This window comes from Crocodylus porosus, unplaced genomic scaffold (assembly GCF_001723895.1).
Source record: "Crocodylus porosus isolate Cpor-Errol unplaced genomic scaffold, CroPor_comp1, whole genome shotgun sequence".
NCBI classification, from domain to species: domain Eukaryota; kingdom Metazoa; phylum Chordata; order Crocodylia; family Crocodylidae; genus Crocodylus; species Crocodylus porosus.
The window spans coordinates 251806040-251825625 of record NW_017728886.1 but is presented as its reverse complement, the minus strand read 5'-3'; the positions used below and the strand labels follow the sequence as shown (position 1 = coordinate 251825625).

At 45.5% G+C, this 19586-nt stretch overlaps 1 protein-coding gene across 1 annotated transcript in view; it reads right to left on the bottom strand.

The window, feature by feature from the left end:
- Positions 1–18090, bottom strand: part of TBC1D31 (TBC1 domain family member 31) — a 36258-nt gene extending 18168 nt beyond the window's left edge. Inside the window, exons 1-10 of the mRNA XM_019552422.1 lie at positions 17973–18090; positions 15559–15705; positions 14279–14394; positions 12628–12806; positions 5960–6111; positions 5128–5287; positions 4708–4908; positions 2721–2897; positions 1401–1480; positions 1159–1305 (exon numbers count right to left, since the gene is read on the bottom strand). Coding sequence (XP_019407967.1) covers positions 1159–1305; positions 1401–1480; positions 2721–2897; positions 4708–4908; positions 5128–5287; positions 5960–6111; positions 12628–12806; positions 14279–14394; positions 15559–15705; positions 17973–18049 — 1436 coding nt within the window. The 5' untranslated portion in view covers positions 18050–18090. The remainder of the gene's footprint in view (positions 1–1158; positions 1306–1400; positions 1481–2720; positions 2898–4707; positions 4909–5127; positions 5288–5959; positions 6112–12627; positions 12807–14278; positions 14395–15558; positions 15706–17972) is intronic.
- Positions 18091–19586: the final 1496 nt, after the last annotated feature.

Below are 19586 nucleotides of genomic sequence, written 5' to 3'. Positions count from 1 at the left end.
GAATGCTGTGATGCTGGGGTGGATGGAGCATCTCATAGGAGCACGGGGGGGGAGGGGGGGAGGGACCCTCGCATGTTTGGCAGCAAATCCAGAAGTGGATCAGAAGTCCCTGGCTTGATGATCTACTGAGGGAGGACCCCAGGTGCCCCCCTCACCACCCCGACCCAGGAGGCACCAATCACTAAGCCGGGGGCAGGGGGACCGCCCTGTGCACTCCCTGACAGACCCGGAAGTGGACCACAAGTGTTTCTGGTCCACTTCCGGGTCCACTGCCAAGTGCACTGGGTCCCCCCCACCCCGCACTCCTGTGGAATGCTCCATCCGCCCCACCATAACAATATTCACGAGCCACCTACTACCTTGAAGTACGTAGAAAAAACATTTAAAGCTGTGCCTATGTCCGACTCGCCAAATCTTTTCAAATCTCTCCAACTCGATTCGGAGGGTTCTGATTTGATCTGGAGAGATTAAAGGGTCTCCTGATTCAATTCGGAGATTCCGCCACCAAATCAGGCTGAATCGAATCAATGACCAAAGCTTCGCACAGCCCTAATGTTTCTACTTTGGTCTATATTTATAATGTCACATATGAGGAACAGGTACTCCTAACTGTTTACATTTTGGAAACTGTTAATAACCAAATAAGCCATTACTGTATCTGAAACTCACTAATCCCTTTTAGTTTGATCATCATTCTACAGAAAAAATGATCACTTAAAAAAAGCGAACAAAAATATTCCCAAACACTGACCCCTCCCCCCCCACAAAAAAAACCCCCAAAAACCCAAACCAAACCTAACACAACATAGGACCATGCTATTCACATCTAGACATAAGAATGTATCAGATTAGGGGACAATTAGTTCCCTTGTAGATGGAAGAGGAAATATCAGAAAGCATCTAAAAGTCACTGCACTTCTTTACCAAAACAACTACAACATAAAAAAGAATGAAAATGCTTTCAAATATACCCGTAAGTAGGTGATAAAACGTAATGTTCCTGGATTCAATCAGATCATGTGTTAACAACTATAATGTAAGAAAATGATATTGTTTAACATAAGACTTAGCTGTTGCAAAAATCAACCAACATTTCCCCAAGCTGGTCCCAGGTAGATGCATTAACATGCATACGTGTTAACAGAAACTTATATTTACCTTTGTAAGACTCGCAACAGTTTCCTACTTTTGATGGGATATTCTTTCTGAAGATCCACAAAGGCAGAGTGGATACCTTTGTCTATCAGGCTGCTGAATGCTAAGTGGTTTTCAGGAAGTTGTAGTAAGGAACGCCAAACAAACATCCTGCAATAATGATGTAGGTTTAGCAAAAAAAAGCCTCCTTTGTTAAGCTAACGCAACACATTTTACTCCATGTGCATGAGAGCGCACAAACGCACCTGTATTTTGCTGGATACTCTCCAAATCCTTTCAATAAGGTTTGTAGACGTTTCTTGTTTAATCCACCTGGCAATTCATTCTACAAATAGGAAACCAGTAAGAACTGTAAATAGCATTTTTGTCTTCATAAATCTCTGGCTCGAACAGGCGATCATTTCTAGCAGTGGAAATGGCTGAGAAGTGTTCCCTGCTAGAAATCTTCCCAGGAGATGAAACAGTTCAGCCTGCAGTTGCCTTCCCTTCATTCTTTGCCTTCCTAAGACAGGGATGATCCCAACTCCAAAGGGAGAGGGGAACAGCAGGGCACTGCTCCCCCGACACCTTCTATAGACTTAGGGGGGTCCCAATCTTGGGAAGGCACAGGGGAAGCTGCTTAACTCCTCTGGATCACAGAGGAGTCTAACAGTAGTGTATGGGTGTTCATTTTCGTGAGAGAGTTTTGCTCACAGGGGACATCCTCCAGTTGCTAACCTGGAATACCTCCTGAAGAGGGCATGTTTTCTCTAGTAAAAATTAAATATATGCTTGCACACTCCTGATTCCTATCTGGTAGAAATTTAACACCTGTATGTGGCCGATGTGTCAACCAGGAGAAAGGCAAATAATGTTATAACTTGGGGGTTTTTTTCTTACTCTGCTAATTTATGCTTTTGCAGTAGACATGGTAGGAAGTGACAGCAACTGTTAGCAACATCCACTATTACAAGAATTATTACAGCAGTATCTGTCATTGTATCCTAGCCATTTTGCATATAAAATGTTTGATTCAACTCCTACAGTATTCAATGGGCAATCACACTACACTTCTATACTTCAGCGGGAACTGGATCAGACCCTAGATGACTAGGATTTTATGCAACTAAATGGCCAATAAAATTGGAACTAAACAATTAATAACATCAACATAATAAAATGTGTTGTTGCAATGAATCTAATTCCAAGGAGGTAAAAGATGAAATTGAAGATACATTTAAGAAGTAAAAGCAAGGTAACTGGATGAAGAAAATAAGCAGTGGTACCCAACAGAAAATTATAACAGCCCCTTCCCCACAAAAAAACCCACCAAATTAAGTGCATGCAGTAAAAGCATTTAGAAGTAATGTTAATAATTAGAACAGCAGATCAGTAAAGCTCTACATAAAGAAATTAAAGAAATGTAACAGAAGCAACAAACCTGATATTAAAGATTTAGTAAACATCTGAATGTAGGAAAAAAAAAAACTTACAGAAAATAAACAGAGTTGTTTTGGTGCAAATGCAAGTGCAAATGTTGCAGAACAGGTACAAAAACATTTATAGTACTTACAACTTCTTCTTACCTCTTTATTTTCAAGTGACATATTCAACTGAGGTTTTAGTACTTTAGTTTGAATTTTGTTTCCTTTTGATCTCCAAGGCCTCTCTGATCTTCCTGATGACACTTTCACTGTAAGTTTACTTGTCCCTGCTTTGTTTTTGGACAAATCTCCGACAACTCTAAACAGGGGTGGTGGAGGCTAGTATCAAATAAGAATAATTCAGTTAACATCTTGTGATACTGGGGCAAAAGAATATTGTCACAAAAGAGGCTTTATATTTCATGCAATATTCTTTAATGTGGTGATTAGATTAGGAAAACAGAGATAGACTTTACAACAGAAATAACCATTCAAAAATTGGCAGAAGGCAGGGCAGGGTGTCACTTTACAGCAGGGGCTGGCAACCCCTGGCACACAGGCCAAGCATGGCATGCAAGGCCATTTTGCTTGGCATGCCGCTGCCAGCCCAAGCTCTAGACAGCTGCTGCAAGCAGACTGGACTCCGTGATTGGCAGCAGCTACCCAGAGCCTAGGCTGGATGCAGTTGGGAGACTACAAACAGCTACGCCGGGCTCCACAGCCCCAGCATCAGCTCTATGCTTGCAGCAACTGCACGCACACCTCAGAGCAGACAGTGGGGATAGGGCATGAGGCAGCACAACCCTTCCGCTGTCCGCTCTGAGGCACGTGGTGCAGTCGCTACCAGCATGGAGCTGATGCTGGGGCTGTGGAGGCCAGCGTAGCTGTTTGCAGCCTGCCCACTGCAGCTGCCTAGAGTCCAGGCTGGCTACAAACAGCTGTGCCGGGTCCAGAACCCAGTCATCAGCTCTGTGCTGGCAGTGGAGGAGAGGCCAGGGTTATGCTACCTCAGGCCCCTCCTCCACTGCTCTAAGGCACGCATGCACCTGCCAGTATGGAGCTGATGCCAGAGCCCAGAGCAGCTGTTTACAGCCTCCCAGCTGCAGCCAGCCCAGGCTAATTATCTGTTTCTATTCATAAATATAAGAAGTATAAACCAAAACTCAGAGAAAGGAATAAATGTTACGCAGACGATTTAGAGGAGGTTATGAGACAGTTTCAGCAGGTTCTGCTTTAGTCTTGACTTTCTCGTATTGACTCACATTAATGCATCTTCTAAAGCAGATGTACAAGCACAGCAGAATGTGGCTGAACACCATGCATATAACACTCTTTGTATAAAAATGATGTTATCGGGTATTTGAATGTTTCTGAAATTATTTAAGTTTCTACAGCACATATATGATCTAGGGATCTGAAAATGCATTTATAAACATTAGTTAATCCTCACAACTCCATTTTAAAAAGCAGCCATCTTCATTGCAGAGAGAAGAAAGTGCCAAATAAGTTGTGAGATTTTTACAATTCATTAAACAACCCAGAGGCAAGGCTAAGGAGAAAACTGTTCAGTCCCTTCGATCATTCTTTTCCCTAACTATACAAATCTGCTTACTTTGAGTAAGTGATACTTAGACATAACATGAAACTGTACAGAAATTGCTTTCTAATATAATAAAAGCTGGTCTTTAGAATGTGTGTTATTTACAAAGGAACTAGATCTGTGACTGTTTTATACTCATGGCTTCTAAGGTCCAAAATATAAGCTAGGAATACATAAAGGGAGCATCACAGCCCATTCATTTCTGCAGTTTAAGATGGCATCTGTAGCACTGCATTTCCAAGAAGGAAATGGACAGGAGGCTGTGCGATATCCGTAAAACGAACAAATACGTGTGTATTCCTTGTGGCAACATTTAGAAAAAATGGAAAAGAGAAACCAAAAGGTAATATTATCCAACATACTGAAATAATCATTAATGAGGTCTAAAAACATGTCAGTTATCCTGTGTTCTATAATTACATAATAAAATGTTTAAGTGAATGATATAAGACAAATTTTCTTCCCAAAATGAAAATATTTGTAGGTGAGACAGACTCTTACATTGTATTCTAATACCATTCTTGCAGTTTGCTTCTCTTATAACTCTACCTTATTTACTTCCTGGGTCAAAACCTGGATGCTGTATATGTTGAGACTACCATTTTCCATTATTGATGCAATATATCTTCCATTTGGGCTAATTGTTGCTGTGCTGATCCCCTCTTCATGACTTCCAATGTCAAACAGAAGTTTGCATGTCTGTATGTTGATAAACCTCATAGTATTATCTTGACTTAGAACTCCAAGAACCTAGAAATTAAGAAGAGTTCTATAAATCAGTTTTGTTAATGGAAAATGGAAAAGAACATGAACACAAAATTCTGATATCTACTTCATCTAATTAGAAGCAGCAAAAGAACAAGTATTTAGTAAAGTAACTTGCCTGCATGTGGGACAGGATAAGAAAACAAGATTTTTGTGACATGAGTAAACAAACCATTCCACCCTTAAGCTTCGCCCACAACTGACCTGATTAGAACCCCCATCAAAACTATCAGACAGGAATTCCAGCTGGCGAACAGCTCGTACTTTTGTAGGCATCTGGATTATTCTTAACAACTGCTTTGATTCTAAACACCACAAGTGAAGATGATTTGATTTTCCTCCAGCTACAAGCATCCGGCCATCCCTGCATCAGAAAAAGGACAACGTTTTCATCAGGCAACACTCATCTAACCTAACTAGTTATACCTTTAGCCCATAATATATACTGCAGGCCCTTAATTCATCACTAAGGACTAATATCTTTTTCTTAATACAACTGTGGAGCTTCTTAAAAGGTATTTTATACTTTATTAACAACAATAAACTACAATCACTGCCCTATCTGACTAATTCTCAGCAATATCTTCCTTGATGCAATAACTGCTGACTTTCATAACAAGATAATCCTGGCAGCAATATCTTTTCTGTCCTGGCACACAAATCAAGATGGCCTAAAGCAGACATGACTGATTCACACACTTCTTAGACCATCTTTTTTCTTTCTATTGAATAGTCCTTTATCTTACAGCTGGACTAAAGAGCACATTATGTTCCATCCAAGCCTCTGTTGGACTTGCAATTCTCAAGTGCATATTGGTCTGCTTTTCTTTTTTGTGGAAAAAGGAAAACTTTTTGGATTGGGAAACCCCACATTAAATTTTCAACTTTGGTTAAAATAAATACTTAAAGTATTTTTAAAGATATGAAAAATTACAGCTTACTACTTTTGTGAAACAGTAAAAAGAGAGAAAATCTGGACTGCTTTCTAGAATTCATTCAGAACTACCTTTTTTGAGTGTTTAAAGGAGCAATTTACCTTGTAACTGCAAAGATTTTATAATGCAACGCAGAGCCTTCTATTGAAGTAGGCAGCTGGTATTTACAATGAAGAGTATCAAATTCCCAGGCAAAAATAGAATTATCTTTGAAACAGCTGAGGATGGTGTTACTTAGTGGAAGAAAGAAAACCTGAAATAAATTGATATGGAAAAGGAAAAGAAATAGTTTAATATAGCCAAGCAAACATACACACACACCAAATGACATTTCAAAATACAGCAACATGTGCATTTGTGCGTTATTAACAGCTCAAGCACACTAAGTTTTGAAAAAGCTTCCAAGTCCACTAATACTGTACTAATCCAGTCCTTTAGACTGTAGATCATTAATTTCATGTATCATAATTAAGAAAAAAAATGAAGAAATGGTTGGGTTAAATTAGACAAATAGAAGAAGTAGTTTCTACTATGAAGATAAAAGAAAATAATCATAAAAAGTTATAAACTGCTCTTCTCAATTTATTTGACTATGTTGATTGCTTATATAATACAAAAAAATTCACCTGGATTATTTAAGCTCTGATGACATCGCCTTATACTCTATAGACAATGTGAAACACACATCGGTAACTAGTTCTGTGTACACAGGTTTCTCTTGCTTTATGCGGCTTCTGTATGCGCGAATTTGCTCTTATGCGATGACCCTTTTTATACCAAAAACTTATTATATGTGAGGTAAATTCACTCTTATTCAATCAGTGTGGTGGAAGCCCAGTTAGCTGCTTTGTGCGGTGCACTGTGGGAGTGACACATACCAAATATAGTCTCCTGTGTCAATCTGTGGTCCTCGTTCATTGTCTACAACACGTTTCTATAACTGCTATCCCCATTATGATAGTGCCCTGTGCTTGTGTGTACTGTTTGCTGTTGGTGAGGACCAAAATTGTTCTGTAAAAAAGTGGCAGAAACGGGTCTGTAGGTCAGGACTGTCAAGGTCTTGAAAATATCTCTTTGTTACACCGTAAAATAGGTTCCCTTTATGCAAAAGTTATGTGCCATTTTCCATGAATGCACGTACAGCATAAAGCCAGGGAAACCTGTATTAGCTCCTGAACTCCAAAGCCATAAATGTCACACTAATATTAATATAATGGAGGCCAATAACTTCTGCTGAGAAGCACTATTGATAAGCAAAACTAATTATCCTGCATGTGGCACCAAGAGTTATGCTTTGATTGGGTTTTTTAGATAGTTTCACACCAATCATAGGAACATATTTATGGTTTGGAAGCAAGCACATACAGACCTACAGTGGGATGTCTCAGCATGTCTTCACCACAGAGATACTCCTCAGTGTTCCCAGCCATACTCTAATACAGTGGCAGCCAAAATTTTTGCCAGGTGTGTCACAAGGTAAGCCCTGACCTGTCCCTGAGTGTTATTCTGATCCCCATTCTCTAGAAGCAGATCTGACAGTTTGTGCCCTGGGGTGCCAGAATGGAGGTAGGATGGCTTGATCCTGCAGATCTGCAGAGCAGGAGCAGGAGCAGGAAGCTGCTGTGAAAGGAGGTGTCACCATCAAGAGCACAGCATAGTTTTTCTTAGGTAGTGAAAGCCATATACAACCTAACTTCCCATTGTCCTACTTTCCTGTGATTGCGAGGTGGCTCAACACTCCTCAAAGATAACAAAGCTATCTAAGTTAGAAAGAGCACTTTGAAGCACTCTTGAACTGTAAGTTGACTGTGATGGATGCCACCATCAAGCCTGTTCCCCAACACCCTGAAAAGGGATCCCTTGCCAACTGTCTAATCGTAGAAGTCTGGCATGCCATCAAGGAAACCAAGAACAACTGGATGAAATACCTGCTGAAATCTCAAGGCTGGCAGCAAGGAACTAGTACTGACATTCTATTAATTTAATCTACAAATTTGGAATAATGAGGAGATCCCTGTGGACCCAAGGAAACCCAACATCCTGGCTATCTTTAAGAAAGAGGTAAGTCTGCAAGTGGGAACTATCAGCATGTAGGAACCATCACCCTTCCCACAGCAGGGAAAATCCCTGCCCACATCTTCCTGAACCATCTTCTCTTCTACCTCTTGATGAGGAAGTCCTGTTGCAATCAAACCATCCTGCAGGGCAAGTGACATGATCCTTGTTGCCCACCAGGTATAAGAGAAGTGCTGGAAACAACATCAGAACTCATTTTGGGCTTAAATGACCTTACTAGTACTAAGATCGCTTCTCAGCCTCTTGAAGGCTCAGATCAAGTGTAGTCCTCCCGGCCCCCGATGCCGCCCAGCTGCAACACATGCTGGACGTGACGTCTGAGGCGGCCAGATGGATGGGCCTGCGCTTTAACGTCACCAAGTGTGCCTCCCTGCACAACGACGGCAGGCAAAAGAGCCGCATCCTGGACTCCACCCTCACGGTCCAGGGCCAGGCGATGAGGCACCCGCGTGACAGCGAGGCCTACTGCCACCTGGGGACGCCCACCGGCCACCGGGCCAGGCAGACGCTGGAGGAGACTATCGCCGGGATCGTGCAGGACGCCCACAAGCTGGACTCGTCCCTGCTGGCCCCCTAGCAAAAGATCGATGCGGTGAACACCTTCCTCATCCCCCGCGTCACGTTCGTCCTGAGGGGCTCGGCAGTCCCCAAGACCCCCCTCAAGAAGGCGGACACTGAGATCCGGCAGCTGCTCAAGAAGTGGCCGCACCTGCCGCTGCGGGGCAGCAACGAGGTCCTACACATCCCCTACCGCCAGGGAGGCACCAACGTGCCCCGCATGGGAGACCTCTGCGACATCGCGGTGGTCACCCACGCCTTCCGCCTCCTCACCTGCCCGGACGCCACGGTAAGTACCATTGCCGCCAGAGCCCTGGAGGAGACTGCCCACAAGAGGATCGGGCGGCAGCCCACCAGACAAGACTTGGCCACCTTCCTCAGCGGCTCGCTGGAGGGCGAGTTCAGCCGGGATGGCGGGGACTTTGCCTCGCTGTGGAGCCGAGCCCGCAACGCTACGCACCGCCTCAGGAGCCGCAACGGCTGCACCTGGACCTGGACCGAGGAGCACCGGGAGCTGGGAGTCTGCCTGCACCCAGCCCCGCATGCCGACTGCATCACCACGACGCCCCGCACAAGGACCTTCCTGGAGAGGTTCCTGAAGGACGCTGTCCGCAACAAGTACGCCGGCGACCTGAGGGCCAAACCCGACCAGGGCAAGGTCTTCGACGTCACCTCAAAGTGGGACGCTAGCAACCACTTCGTGCCCAGCGGGAGCTTCATGCGCTTCGCGGACTGGCGCTTCCTCCACCGCACCCGCCTCAACTGCCTGCCACCGAACGGGGCCGTGCGCTTCGGCCACCAGGACAAGAGATGCCGACGGTGCGGCTACGCGGCGGAGACCCTCCCCCACGTGCTCTGCGGCTGCAAGCCGCACACCAAAGCATGGCAGCTGCGCCACAACGCTGTCCAGGACCACCTGGTGCAGGCCATCCTGGCTGGGGCAGGGGAGATCTCCGTGAACTGAACCGTCCCGGGCTGCGAGAGCTAGCTGCACCCCAACATCGTCGTCACGGACCACGAGGCCAAGAGGATCATGATGGTGGACGTCACCATCCCCTTCGAGAACCAGCGCCAAGCCTTCACCGACGCCCGGGCTCGCAAGCGGGAGAAGTACGCCCTGCTGGCCAACACCCTGAGGGGCCGCGGCTACGACATGACGGTGGACGCGCTCATCGTGGGGACGCTCAGAACCTGGGACCCCAGCAACGAGAGCGTCCTCCGTGCCTGCCGCGTTTCCTGCCGCTACGCCAAGCTGATGCGCTGCCTCATGGTGTCCGACACCATCCGCTGGTCCCGCGACATCTGCGTGGAGCACATCACGGGCCACCGCCAGTACACTGACCCCTCCAGACGAGCCGCTGCTGGACCGGACCTGGAGGACGCCGCCGCCTGAACCACTCCCCCGCTTCGCTTTGCGTTGAGAGGACTTCGCTGCCACCGACGACCCCGCCCCACCCGAAAAGGATCCCCGCGATCAGACTTTATGGACTGAGACGCTCTCTCCGAGCCACTTCCTCCAACATTGCGGACCACTGTAACTGGTATGTGTGTATCTATCTCCTTTCCCTCTCAGCGTCGCGACCCCCCCCCCCCCACATCCCCGGGGTTAGTTGGCTAACATTGTATGGTATGTAACCTAGTCGCGTTTCCCTCCTCTCCCTCATCCCTCAATTGTTAGTCCCTCGCTCAAGCGCTTTGTATTTCCATCTCAGCTTTGTCATCTTTTTCCTGGATTCCCCATCCAAAACATCTACTAATAAAAGATCTTTGACTCCAATCGCCAAGCCCTGTAGAATCTAGATAGTACTGGCCAGATCTGCATGCCCTGAAAAAAGCATCAAGGCCCTGAGGCCTCTTCAAGAACCCTGAGGCCTCTTCAAGAACAGATAACTGACTGTTCTCCTGTTCTCCTTTTTTTGACTGGCATGATGGTTCTCATCAAGGACTGCCTCCCGTTTGAAACCGGTACTGAAAATTCCTCCATCCATTCAGTTTTCAAATCTGGAACATTTTTGCTCAAAAACCAAAGTATTCAAAAAAACCATCCTTGACCTTTAATTCACTGATGATGGGGCCATCCTGAGGAAAACCTCCAGACCATGCTGGATTCCTTTGCAGAAGCCTACTGAACTTTAGTCTTCTCAGTGTTAAGAGAGATGCCCAAAGTGTTTTATCCGTTTGCTCCAAAACATGAAAATGACCCCCTCCCCCCACAAATTACCATTGAAGGAAAGACACTGAAGGTAGTCAGGCACTTCCCTTACCTGGGCAGTCAGCTCTCTTAGAGAGTGAACGTTGATGAGGAAAACCAGCACAAAATCTGGTGTTCAAGTGCCTCCTCCAGAAAATGGTTTGGCATGTTTTTATTGATCACAATCTCTGGGAAGACCAAGGTCCAGGTCTACAATGCAGCTGTCACCCCCCACTCTTCTCTATGAATGCGAAGTGTGGGTAATTTACTCTCATCATCAAGAGCTTGGAGATGTATGCCTCTGAAAAATCCTCTACATCAAATGGGAAGACCACTGCACAAATGCCGAGCATCCTGGCTGAAGCCAATGTTACCAGCATTGAATCAGTGATCCTCAACCATCAATTTCGCTGAACTAGACATTATGTGTGGATGGCTGACTCTTGACTCTTAATACAAATGCTCTATTTCAAGCTTAGCTGTGGCCTGAGATTTTGCAGAAGCTGGAGGAAATACTACAAGGATAGACTGAAGGCCTACTTAAAAAGAAACAGATGCTGACATCAAGAGCTGGGAGGAGCTGGTTGCAAATCAACTCCAATGGCACTACAACCCCAACCAATTAGCAGCCGACACTGAGGTACAGGCAACCCCCACTTAGCCCTCTTAATTGGTTCCTGAAAAACTGAGTGTTATGCGAAACTGAAAGTATCTGACGACCCAAGATGGCAACTGCATTTGTTTTTAATGACCCAAGACTGTGACCATGAGCTTTATAGCAAAAGTTGCTGAGCGCTAAGTTAAATCAGGTATCAATTTAAAATGAGTGTTACAGGGGAACAGCACTAAGCAAAACAGTGTTAAGCAGGGTTGCCTGTAGTGTCTCACCATTGAAGGAGAAAAGAGTGTGGAAGAAGGAAAAGGAGAGAAATCCTAGTCTACAACTTTCTCTCCCCTGTGCAAAGATCTGAAGCTTTTGCAGATGGATCTATGGCTCAAGGATTTGACTCACAAGTCACTTCAAGACCTATCAATGAGCTGTAGTAGAGATCACGCTTAACTAAGGGGACTACCAATGATCACCAAGAGCCAAGTTAATTTCTCCCGAGCCCTGCAACCTCTGCTGTTTTACATGGAGAGCAAGGATCTACAACATTTTTGGGCAGAGTGCCAAAAACACCTGCAACCCTGATTTGTAAGATGTTGGCATCCTTGGGGCAGAGGGCAGGGGACTGAAAGGAGCCCAATCCTTGCTGTGGCAGCACAGCCCTGGCCACTTCTCCGCTATCCACCCCAAGGTGCACATACCAAGCAAAACGGCATCGCATGCCATGGTCTGGCACACGTGCCACAGATTGCTTACCCCAATCTAAGGATATATTAGGCCCATGGCAGTGACACCTTTTGTCACAGCAATGTCCTCCCCTGACTTTGATGGGGGTTAGATACAGCTGGAGGTCTGAGGCCCCTACCTCCATTCTGGCTATTCCTATTACTGAGTACCTGGGACTTGCATACTGCATATAGCAGCTGTGCCACTTGTAGCATGCATGCCAGAGACTGGTTATCCCTACTCTAATACTACTATTCATCTTTTATATAGCACTTACCTGTATATCTTAAAGCATTAAATGTGAGTAAGCACCATTATCCCTAATTTAAAACTGAGAAAGCAAGGCTCAGATAAGTCAAGTGACTTGCTTTTAAGATCAGGCAGTAAGCGAATCAAGGACTCCTGGACTCCCATTTCAAGCTCTGTTCCCTGAATCAGAATGCCTCATAATTAGAAGACTTGTAAAGTTTAGAGGCTAGATGAATTTCACTTTTAGAAAGGAGCAATAAATACATCCAAAGTCTGTAAAAGAATGAAGTACTGCTGGCTTCCACCACATGGGTGCATTCTCAGGTACATTTGTTACGTTTTACCAGCTGCTCTTTACTGACCTTCTGTATACCCACGGACTGGCGCACATTTAACTTCCTCTTTCTTTGAAAGGTGTCTAGATCCCAGAGTTGCGCTGTATCTGTGGATGTAGTGATGGCATATCTGCCTGAACCATGGACAGAGATGGAGGATACTGAGGAATCATGTCCCTTCATCCAACTTACTAACTCCTTTGTATCTACAGTACAAATGAAATGCATTTTAAGTACATTATGCAAAGTAAAGCTATGGGCACTAAAACCTTGTTCAAACAATAGTGTGCATGGTCTCCTTATCATAGCTAAGGTACCTTTTCTTTTCATTACAATCCAACGAATGAGGAACAGTTGAGTATTCCCAAAATAACTAGACATTACAGAAACACATCCAGCTTCTCATATGTGGGAAATAATCAATTTCACAATGTTAAACATGAAATCATCTTGTGCAGACTTGTTTAATCTGCCTTCAGCTATCAGTCTTAAGAATCATAAATATGTCTATTGCAGCAAGATGGATATGCCTCTAAGGCAGACTTGTCCAGTGTGAAAAATATTAATCCTACAAAAAATGTAAATTTCATGTACACTTGTTTTGGCTTGCAGGCATCATGACAGAATGACAAGCTACTATTTATACATGCAAGCAAGGAAGGAAGAAAGGTTTTATGCACAGCATGCCACAACTATAGAAACCTGTTAAAAGCAAAACTTTGATTAGTCTCTTTAGACCCAGGCACCCACATAACTTTCCTACCAGGGACTTTGCCTTATACCACTTCTCCTATCCATAATTGCATGACCATCTTTCCTCCCTCTGGCAACTGAACAATTGTTGCGGTAACCACATAATTTATTTACACAGTAAAATAAGTATTGTATTTTAACATTTCTCAATATGGTTTGGCAGCCGAAGACAAAAGGAGTATCAGCATTGGGCCAACAGCCAGCACTGAGAAAAAAAGAAAGGGATTGACTTCAGAACAATGGCAAAAAAATGCCTTCTGCTGTTTTGCCATTCTGCGATCTAGACTGTTTGGGGAACAGATTTAGTAGCAACTTGTTTATTAGCGGTTTTGTTTTTAGAATGGTAAAGATATTAAATGGTAACAGATTGGTGACAGTTTTCACCAAGGATGCTGGTGGAAGAATACTAAAGTGCAAAACAACATTTGGGTGACTTCCAATAATCACTTAAAAAGGAATGAAGATGCAGGTATTTGATTGTACACTTTGATTTGATTAATTTGAGTAATCAAAGATTTCCTATAGCTTTCGAAGTCAGTGTAAAAGGGTTTTAATTGTCTATGCCTACACATTTATGACCAATTTTATGTTTGCTCTACATACTTTACCCAACAGAAACAAATGCAGTTCATTTCAAAAGGAGATAATTATGGTCCTAATCCTGACAGTGTGCTACCTATAAGTATATTTCTGTAGAGCCCCTCTGGAATCAGTGAAGCTCATCATGGGTAGAGAGTCTACCTTTGTACAGGACAGGCCTGAGGTCTGTGTCTGCATGTCCATGTTTGTCTTGCAAAAATACCCGGCATTGAATATAAAGCAAGATTATGACTAAAAACATTTCATATTTGATTTCAAACTGAATCTGCTAAGAAAATATGGCTGTCCCTTATTTTCAAGTTAGCTTTTTAAAGCTATCCCATACCTGTATCAAAGCATTTAATGGAATAATCCGCCAAGGCCACAAGGAACTCTGTCTTCCTGCGCAGATTAAATGCCAAAGCAGTGCAAGCTTGCATCGTTCTCTGAACTAGATCGAACCTATTAAAAATAATCCCCATTGTGTCAAAAACTTGTATACACCAAATACAATAATCAGCTTGAACATATTTCTTCTTCTAAAAACCTCTCTCCTTTACCCAATCCCTGCTAAAAGAAAGCCCATTTAATGTTGGGCTATTCCCAACAAGTAGCTTATTAAATTTAGACTACTGTAGTAAAGTATAACATTCAGGATGTTAATACTTTACCCTTAGATGTACAATTGATCCAAAACTAAAATACTGACACCCAAAATTCTATATGAGACAGTACCAGGGCTGGTTTACCAGACTTTAAGGACTATATTATTTATTATTCACCAGTATTCATGCAACAACCTGCTACCTGTGAAACCACTTAACAACAGAAATCTTATGAGGGTTTTCATTGCAAGTTAAAATTTTAAGTTACTTTCTTTCACTCAGGGAGTTAATACAATATAGGCAGTCCTTGACTTGCAATGCTTTGCACTTGCAAAGTTTGTTTCAACTTTACAGCACTTGATCTGATGCCATGCCAGGCCAACGAACAAGTTTGGTGCATTGCCCATCTCCCTGGAGAACACCTGTCCAAACTTCCTTCGACACTTTCTTTAAGAAAGCAGACAAGACTCCAGAAAAACCTGTAGCCAAGACTCCTGAGAAGACTCCAGCCAAGAGCCCTTCAAAAAGTCTAGCAAAGTCGCCTCAAAGAAGCCCTTCCAAATCAAAATGATTACTATTTACAATAGAAATACAGCGTAGCTATATTACTCATCTATAATTGATTAAGTACAACATCCCAAGTTATTTTTGGTGAAAACAGGGTATCGGGCCTTGGTTCAGGAACCAATCCCCCATTTATAACATTGTTTCCCGTGAGAAAATCAGTTACGAATTACAACGTTTTGACTTGAGACGCAATTTTCAGGAACCAATTTTGTCTTAAGTCCAAGGACTGCCTGTACAATACTTCAATGGGAGACTGTATGAGAACCTAGCTATCTGTTTTGGGCTCAGAACAAGCTATCATCTCTCTAGAAAGCACTTAAAACTGAAGTAAAAACAAGCATTTTGTGTGACAGAAAGGGAGATTCCAATAAATTTAGATGTGAAGAAATGTAAAGGTAGAATACATCAAAGAATAACACATAACAGCCATATAAAAATAAAAAATAATGCTTACCTGTTTCCACTCAAGTCAAAAACATAGATATTCCCTTGATGGTCTCCAGCAAGTAACGAGTCACCAGAATTGTCAAAGGCCACATTGAGAAAACGTATGGTCTTGGAGTGGTATCCTGTGGCACTATGAATAATGTTAGCTATGACTCTGTGGGGAAAGCAAACAAGTCACCCTGTTTGGAATAATGTCTTTATCAAGCTTTTCCATATATGAGTAAAATGCTTCTAATGTGAATGTATCCAGGTATCCATGGGTCATTCCATGTGATTAATGCTCTAACTCTGGGGTGTCAAACACATGCCCACAGGCTGGATCTGGCTCCCATGGACACACAATCTGGCTCCCTACGCTATGGGTGGGCCAGGGTATTTGGGAGATGTGGCTAGTAAGGGGCAGAGCCTACTGCTGAATTCAGGGCCTTTGGCTTCCAGAAGGCATGGTCCTTGGCAGCAGGGGGGTGAGGGAGGGCCATGGCCTCCATTGCCCTGTTTGTTCTGCAGTTATCCAGCCTAATGCTGCTTGCACAGCCTCCACCACTGCTGAGCCCGCAGCCCCCCAGACCCAGGACACTGAGGAGCCCCATGGTCCAGATGCAGCCTAGGTGAGGTTGACAACCCTGCTATAACTATTGCTCCCTTCAATCTTCTCACTGGAAGTAAAGCATCCCAGTCCCTCAGGTCTAGGATTTTGTCATCTTTACCTCAGACAGCACAGCATCTGACAAAGCAGGCTGTCACCTACAGAAGCTCATCCCTTTCTGAACCAGTTAGTCTCCAAAGTGCCACCGTGCCCTGCCTTCCACCTAACTTCAGCCTAACATGGCTAACTATCTCCCTCCCAGTGGATCAGAAATGGAACGAATGACAAAGGAGGTAACTTACTAAAGATGATACCTCCCCCCGCTCCCCGGAGATGTGGTGGAATCTCCACTGTCCATATTTTTAAAGGGCAGATACGACAATGCTTGGCTGGGGGAGTCTGGCAGAAGGCAGAGTAGATGTTCACCTTACAGACTAACCAAAGTAGATATCAGAGGCAGATCCAAGGGGTGGGGGGAAGGGGATGCAGTTACACCTCACTTTGATTCTCGCTCCACTCAAAATTTAAAAACAACTGCTTGGCAGTGGCAGCAGCACTTCTAGTCAGGCAACGTTGAGGGGGTCAACTGACTTCATGGCTCATCGTCATCTATCCGATTCCTTCTAAATGCTTCTTTCAGCAGGTGTTAACGACCCTTGCTTCTTTTTAATGGTCTTGATGTTCCACCAATCAAGCTAGCCTTTGTTCTGCCAGGCTGCTCTCTGTTTGCTGTTCCTGGGAAGGAAGCTCCTATTTCACAGCCCTGCAAATTGTTTTTAATTCACTCCAATACAGGATATTTGCTTTTGCTTCAGTCTTCAGCTCCATAACACAGCCCTAGGCCCCTAGTATATTAGTAAAGCTCCTAGTTACATATACAAAAGCAATCAGGGCTCATGGTAGAGGTGATATCTTTTATTATTAGACTAATTATTGTTGCTCTAAAAACAGGTATCACCTCTATCATGAGCCCTGATTGTTTTTTCCTCTAGACTAATACAGCTACAACCTGGATACCAGTTCTACATGCACACACTCCCTGCTCCCAGCTTTCTTTATACCATTTACACACACACACACACACACAGAGCAAAAGCTTTTGCAAGCTGAAATTCATTTTGTCAGATGCTGTGAAAAGACATGCAACAAGCTTGACAGGGCTGACTTCTGCCTGGCTGTGGCCCTGCTAGGAGTCCACCATAAAACATCCCCAGCAGGAATCACCCCACTTCCCAATGCCACCACACAAAGTGTCTCAACTCCGAGTGCAATGATGGTCCCTTGAACACAATTGTTTGTAACTGTGCTGCCCTATTTGAGCAGCCACTTGGCTCAGTCAGTCCCTAGTTAAGTGCTGGGTCTCAGTCTCATTGCCTCAGCCACACTGGTTTCCCTGCAGCTTCAGGCACGTCTGGACAGGACGTGCCCAAGTGCCTCCGTCCTGCCTCCAAAGCCTGCGCAGCGACACCTGCAGCAGGCGCAGAGCAGCACAGAGACAGGGCTGGACCTGCATGGGGAGACCCACTAGGAACAAAGCCAGACAAGGGCCTTGCACCACGGCCCATGCTCGTAATGAGCAGCAATGGCCCCCACCTGAGGCGCCAAAACCCCGGCCCCCAGCACCCACCAGACCCTGCCGCTCCAGGGCTGGGCCAGGGCAGCACCCTGCGCGCATTGCTGGCAGCTCCTCCTCTGGCAATACCCCGCCCCACCTGTACCCAGGCCCCGCCCCCTGTTCTGCCCTCCCCAACCTGTCTCCGGGCCCAGTCCCCACCCCGCATCGGTCCCCAGGCCCCACCCCCACCCTTCTCTCCCCGCTCAGTCCTGGCAGTTACCCGCTCCGCGCGGCGGGGCACGGCTTGCGGTGCCAGATCTTGCCGCGCTGCCGACTGCCCACGTCGGCGCTCTCCATCCCGACACGCGCCCCGCTCCACTCCACCCGCGCTAACCGCCACTTCTCCCGCCGGGGCGGGGACAGAGGACGGGAGAGGGGGGAGTCCTCCTCATGGACTCGTCCGCTTGCAGTTGGCGCATGCCGGGCGCTCACGGGGAGGGCAGTGTTCCCCCCTCTCCTCAGAGCGGTAATGGAATAGGCCACCCGCCCGGAAGCCGCGGCGCCTGTCGGGAGTTGTAGTTTGCAGCACATAGGAAACTACAACTCCCGATAGGCACCGCGCCTTTCGAAGTGGGAGCGGCAGGTGGAGGAGCCGCTTCGCGCGGTGCTGCCTGCGTCCAGTGACCTCGTTCCTGGGCGCGCGCAACCCCCCGCCCCCGGTCCGGCTGCAGAGGTGGGGGAGGGCCGCGATGCATGTCCTGGGGGCTGCTCACAGGGCCACGGGCTGATGTTGTGTTGCAGAAGGAAAGGGAAAAAGCCTCTTCATTCCTCTTGAGTGTGTGTCTGGGGCGCCAAGGGCAGAGATGTTTCATTGGAGCATCTTATAGTGGGGCCGTATCCCAGATACATGGTTAGAGTCCAGCTCCATCCCCACCACGTGGCTGGACCCATACAAGGCTTCGCCCTAACATATCCCTTGCCTTTCACATCCTTTCTGCTTACAACATCACTCTTCGACTCCCATCTCCGTGCTGGCCTCAACACTCGTGCCTCCCTATGCTTCTCACTTCTGAGCTGCTTGGGGTTTTTTTCTTTCTGCTTCTGCCTTCACTGTCTTCAGGGTGATGATCTTCCCGGGTGAGCTCCCATGGGCTGGGATACCAGGGTGGGTGCAAACTGGCACAGGGCTGTAGGGCTGCATCGGCATCTGAGAAACTTGTAATTCCAAAAGGTCGAGAGCCGCCACAGTCTCCTGACTAGGATCAGGTTTCTCCCAGGTGACAGCCCATGGTCTGCCAGGAGTCCTCAACATCCAGATTTGCAATCAGGCCACTGCGACCATTGAGGCACCTTAGAAGCTGTAACAACCCCCTGGGGTCCTTGCGGTGCTGTGAGTCTTCAGGCAGTGATCTGGCAGTGCCCATCTCTCCAGGTCTGTGTGTGGTGGCTCGCAGGGAGCTCATCAGTCCTTTGATAGGTCTTGTTTTCAGTCCCGCTGGGTGTCCACACACCCTCCTCACCCAGCCTAGCACACGTATGGGTGCCGATTTACAACCTGGTAGACAACCTGGCCCAGGAACAGGCTGTACTGCGTTACACCGTACCAGACAGCACACCCAGAAAGGCCTGGCCTGATGGGTATACTTTATATCTTCCCATCTCTATATATCTATCTATATCTATAGCTAACTATATGATAGCTATACCTATTCCCCTCTCTCTCTCTTTGTCTATCTATGTATCTATATGTCTATCACTAGCTCTCTATACATGATGTCTATATCAATCTGTCTATATATATATTTCTATTTCTATTGCTATCTATATATGTCTCTCTATATATCTATCTATCACTATATGTCTATACCTCTCTCTCTCTCTCTATATATATATA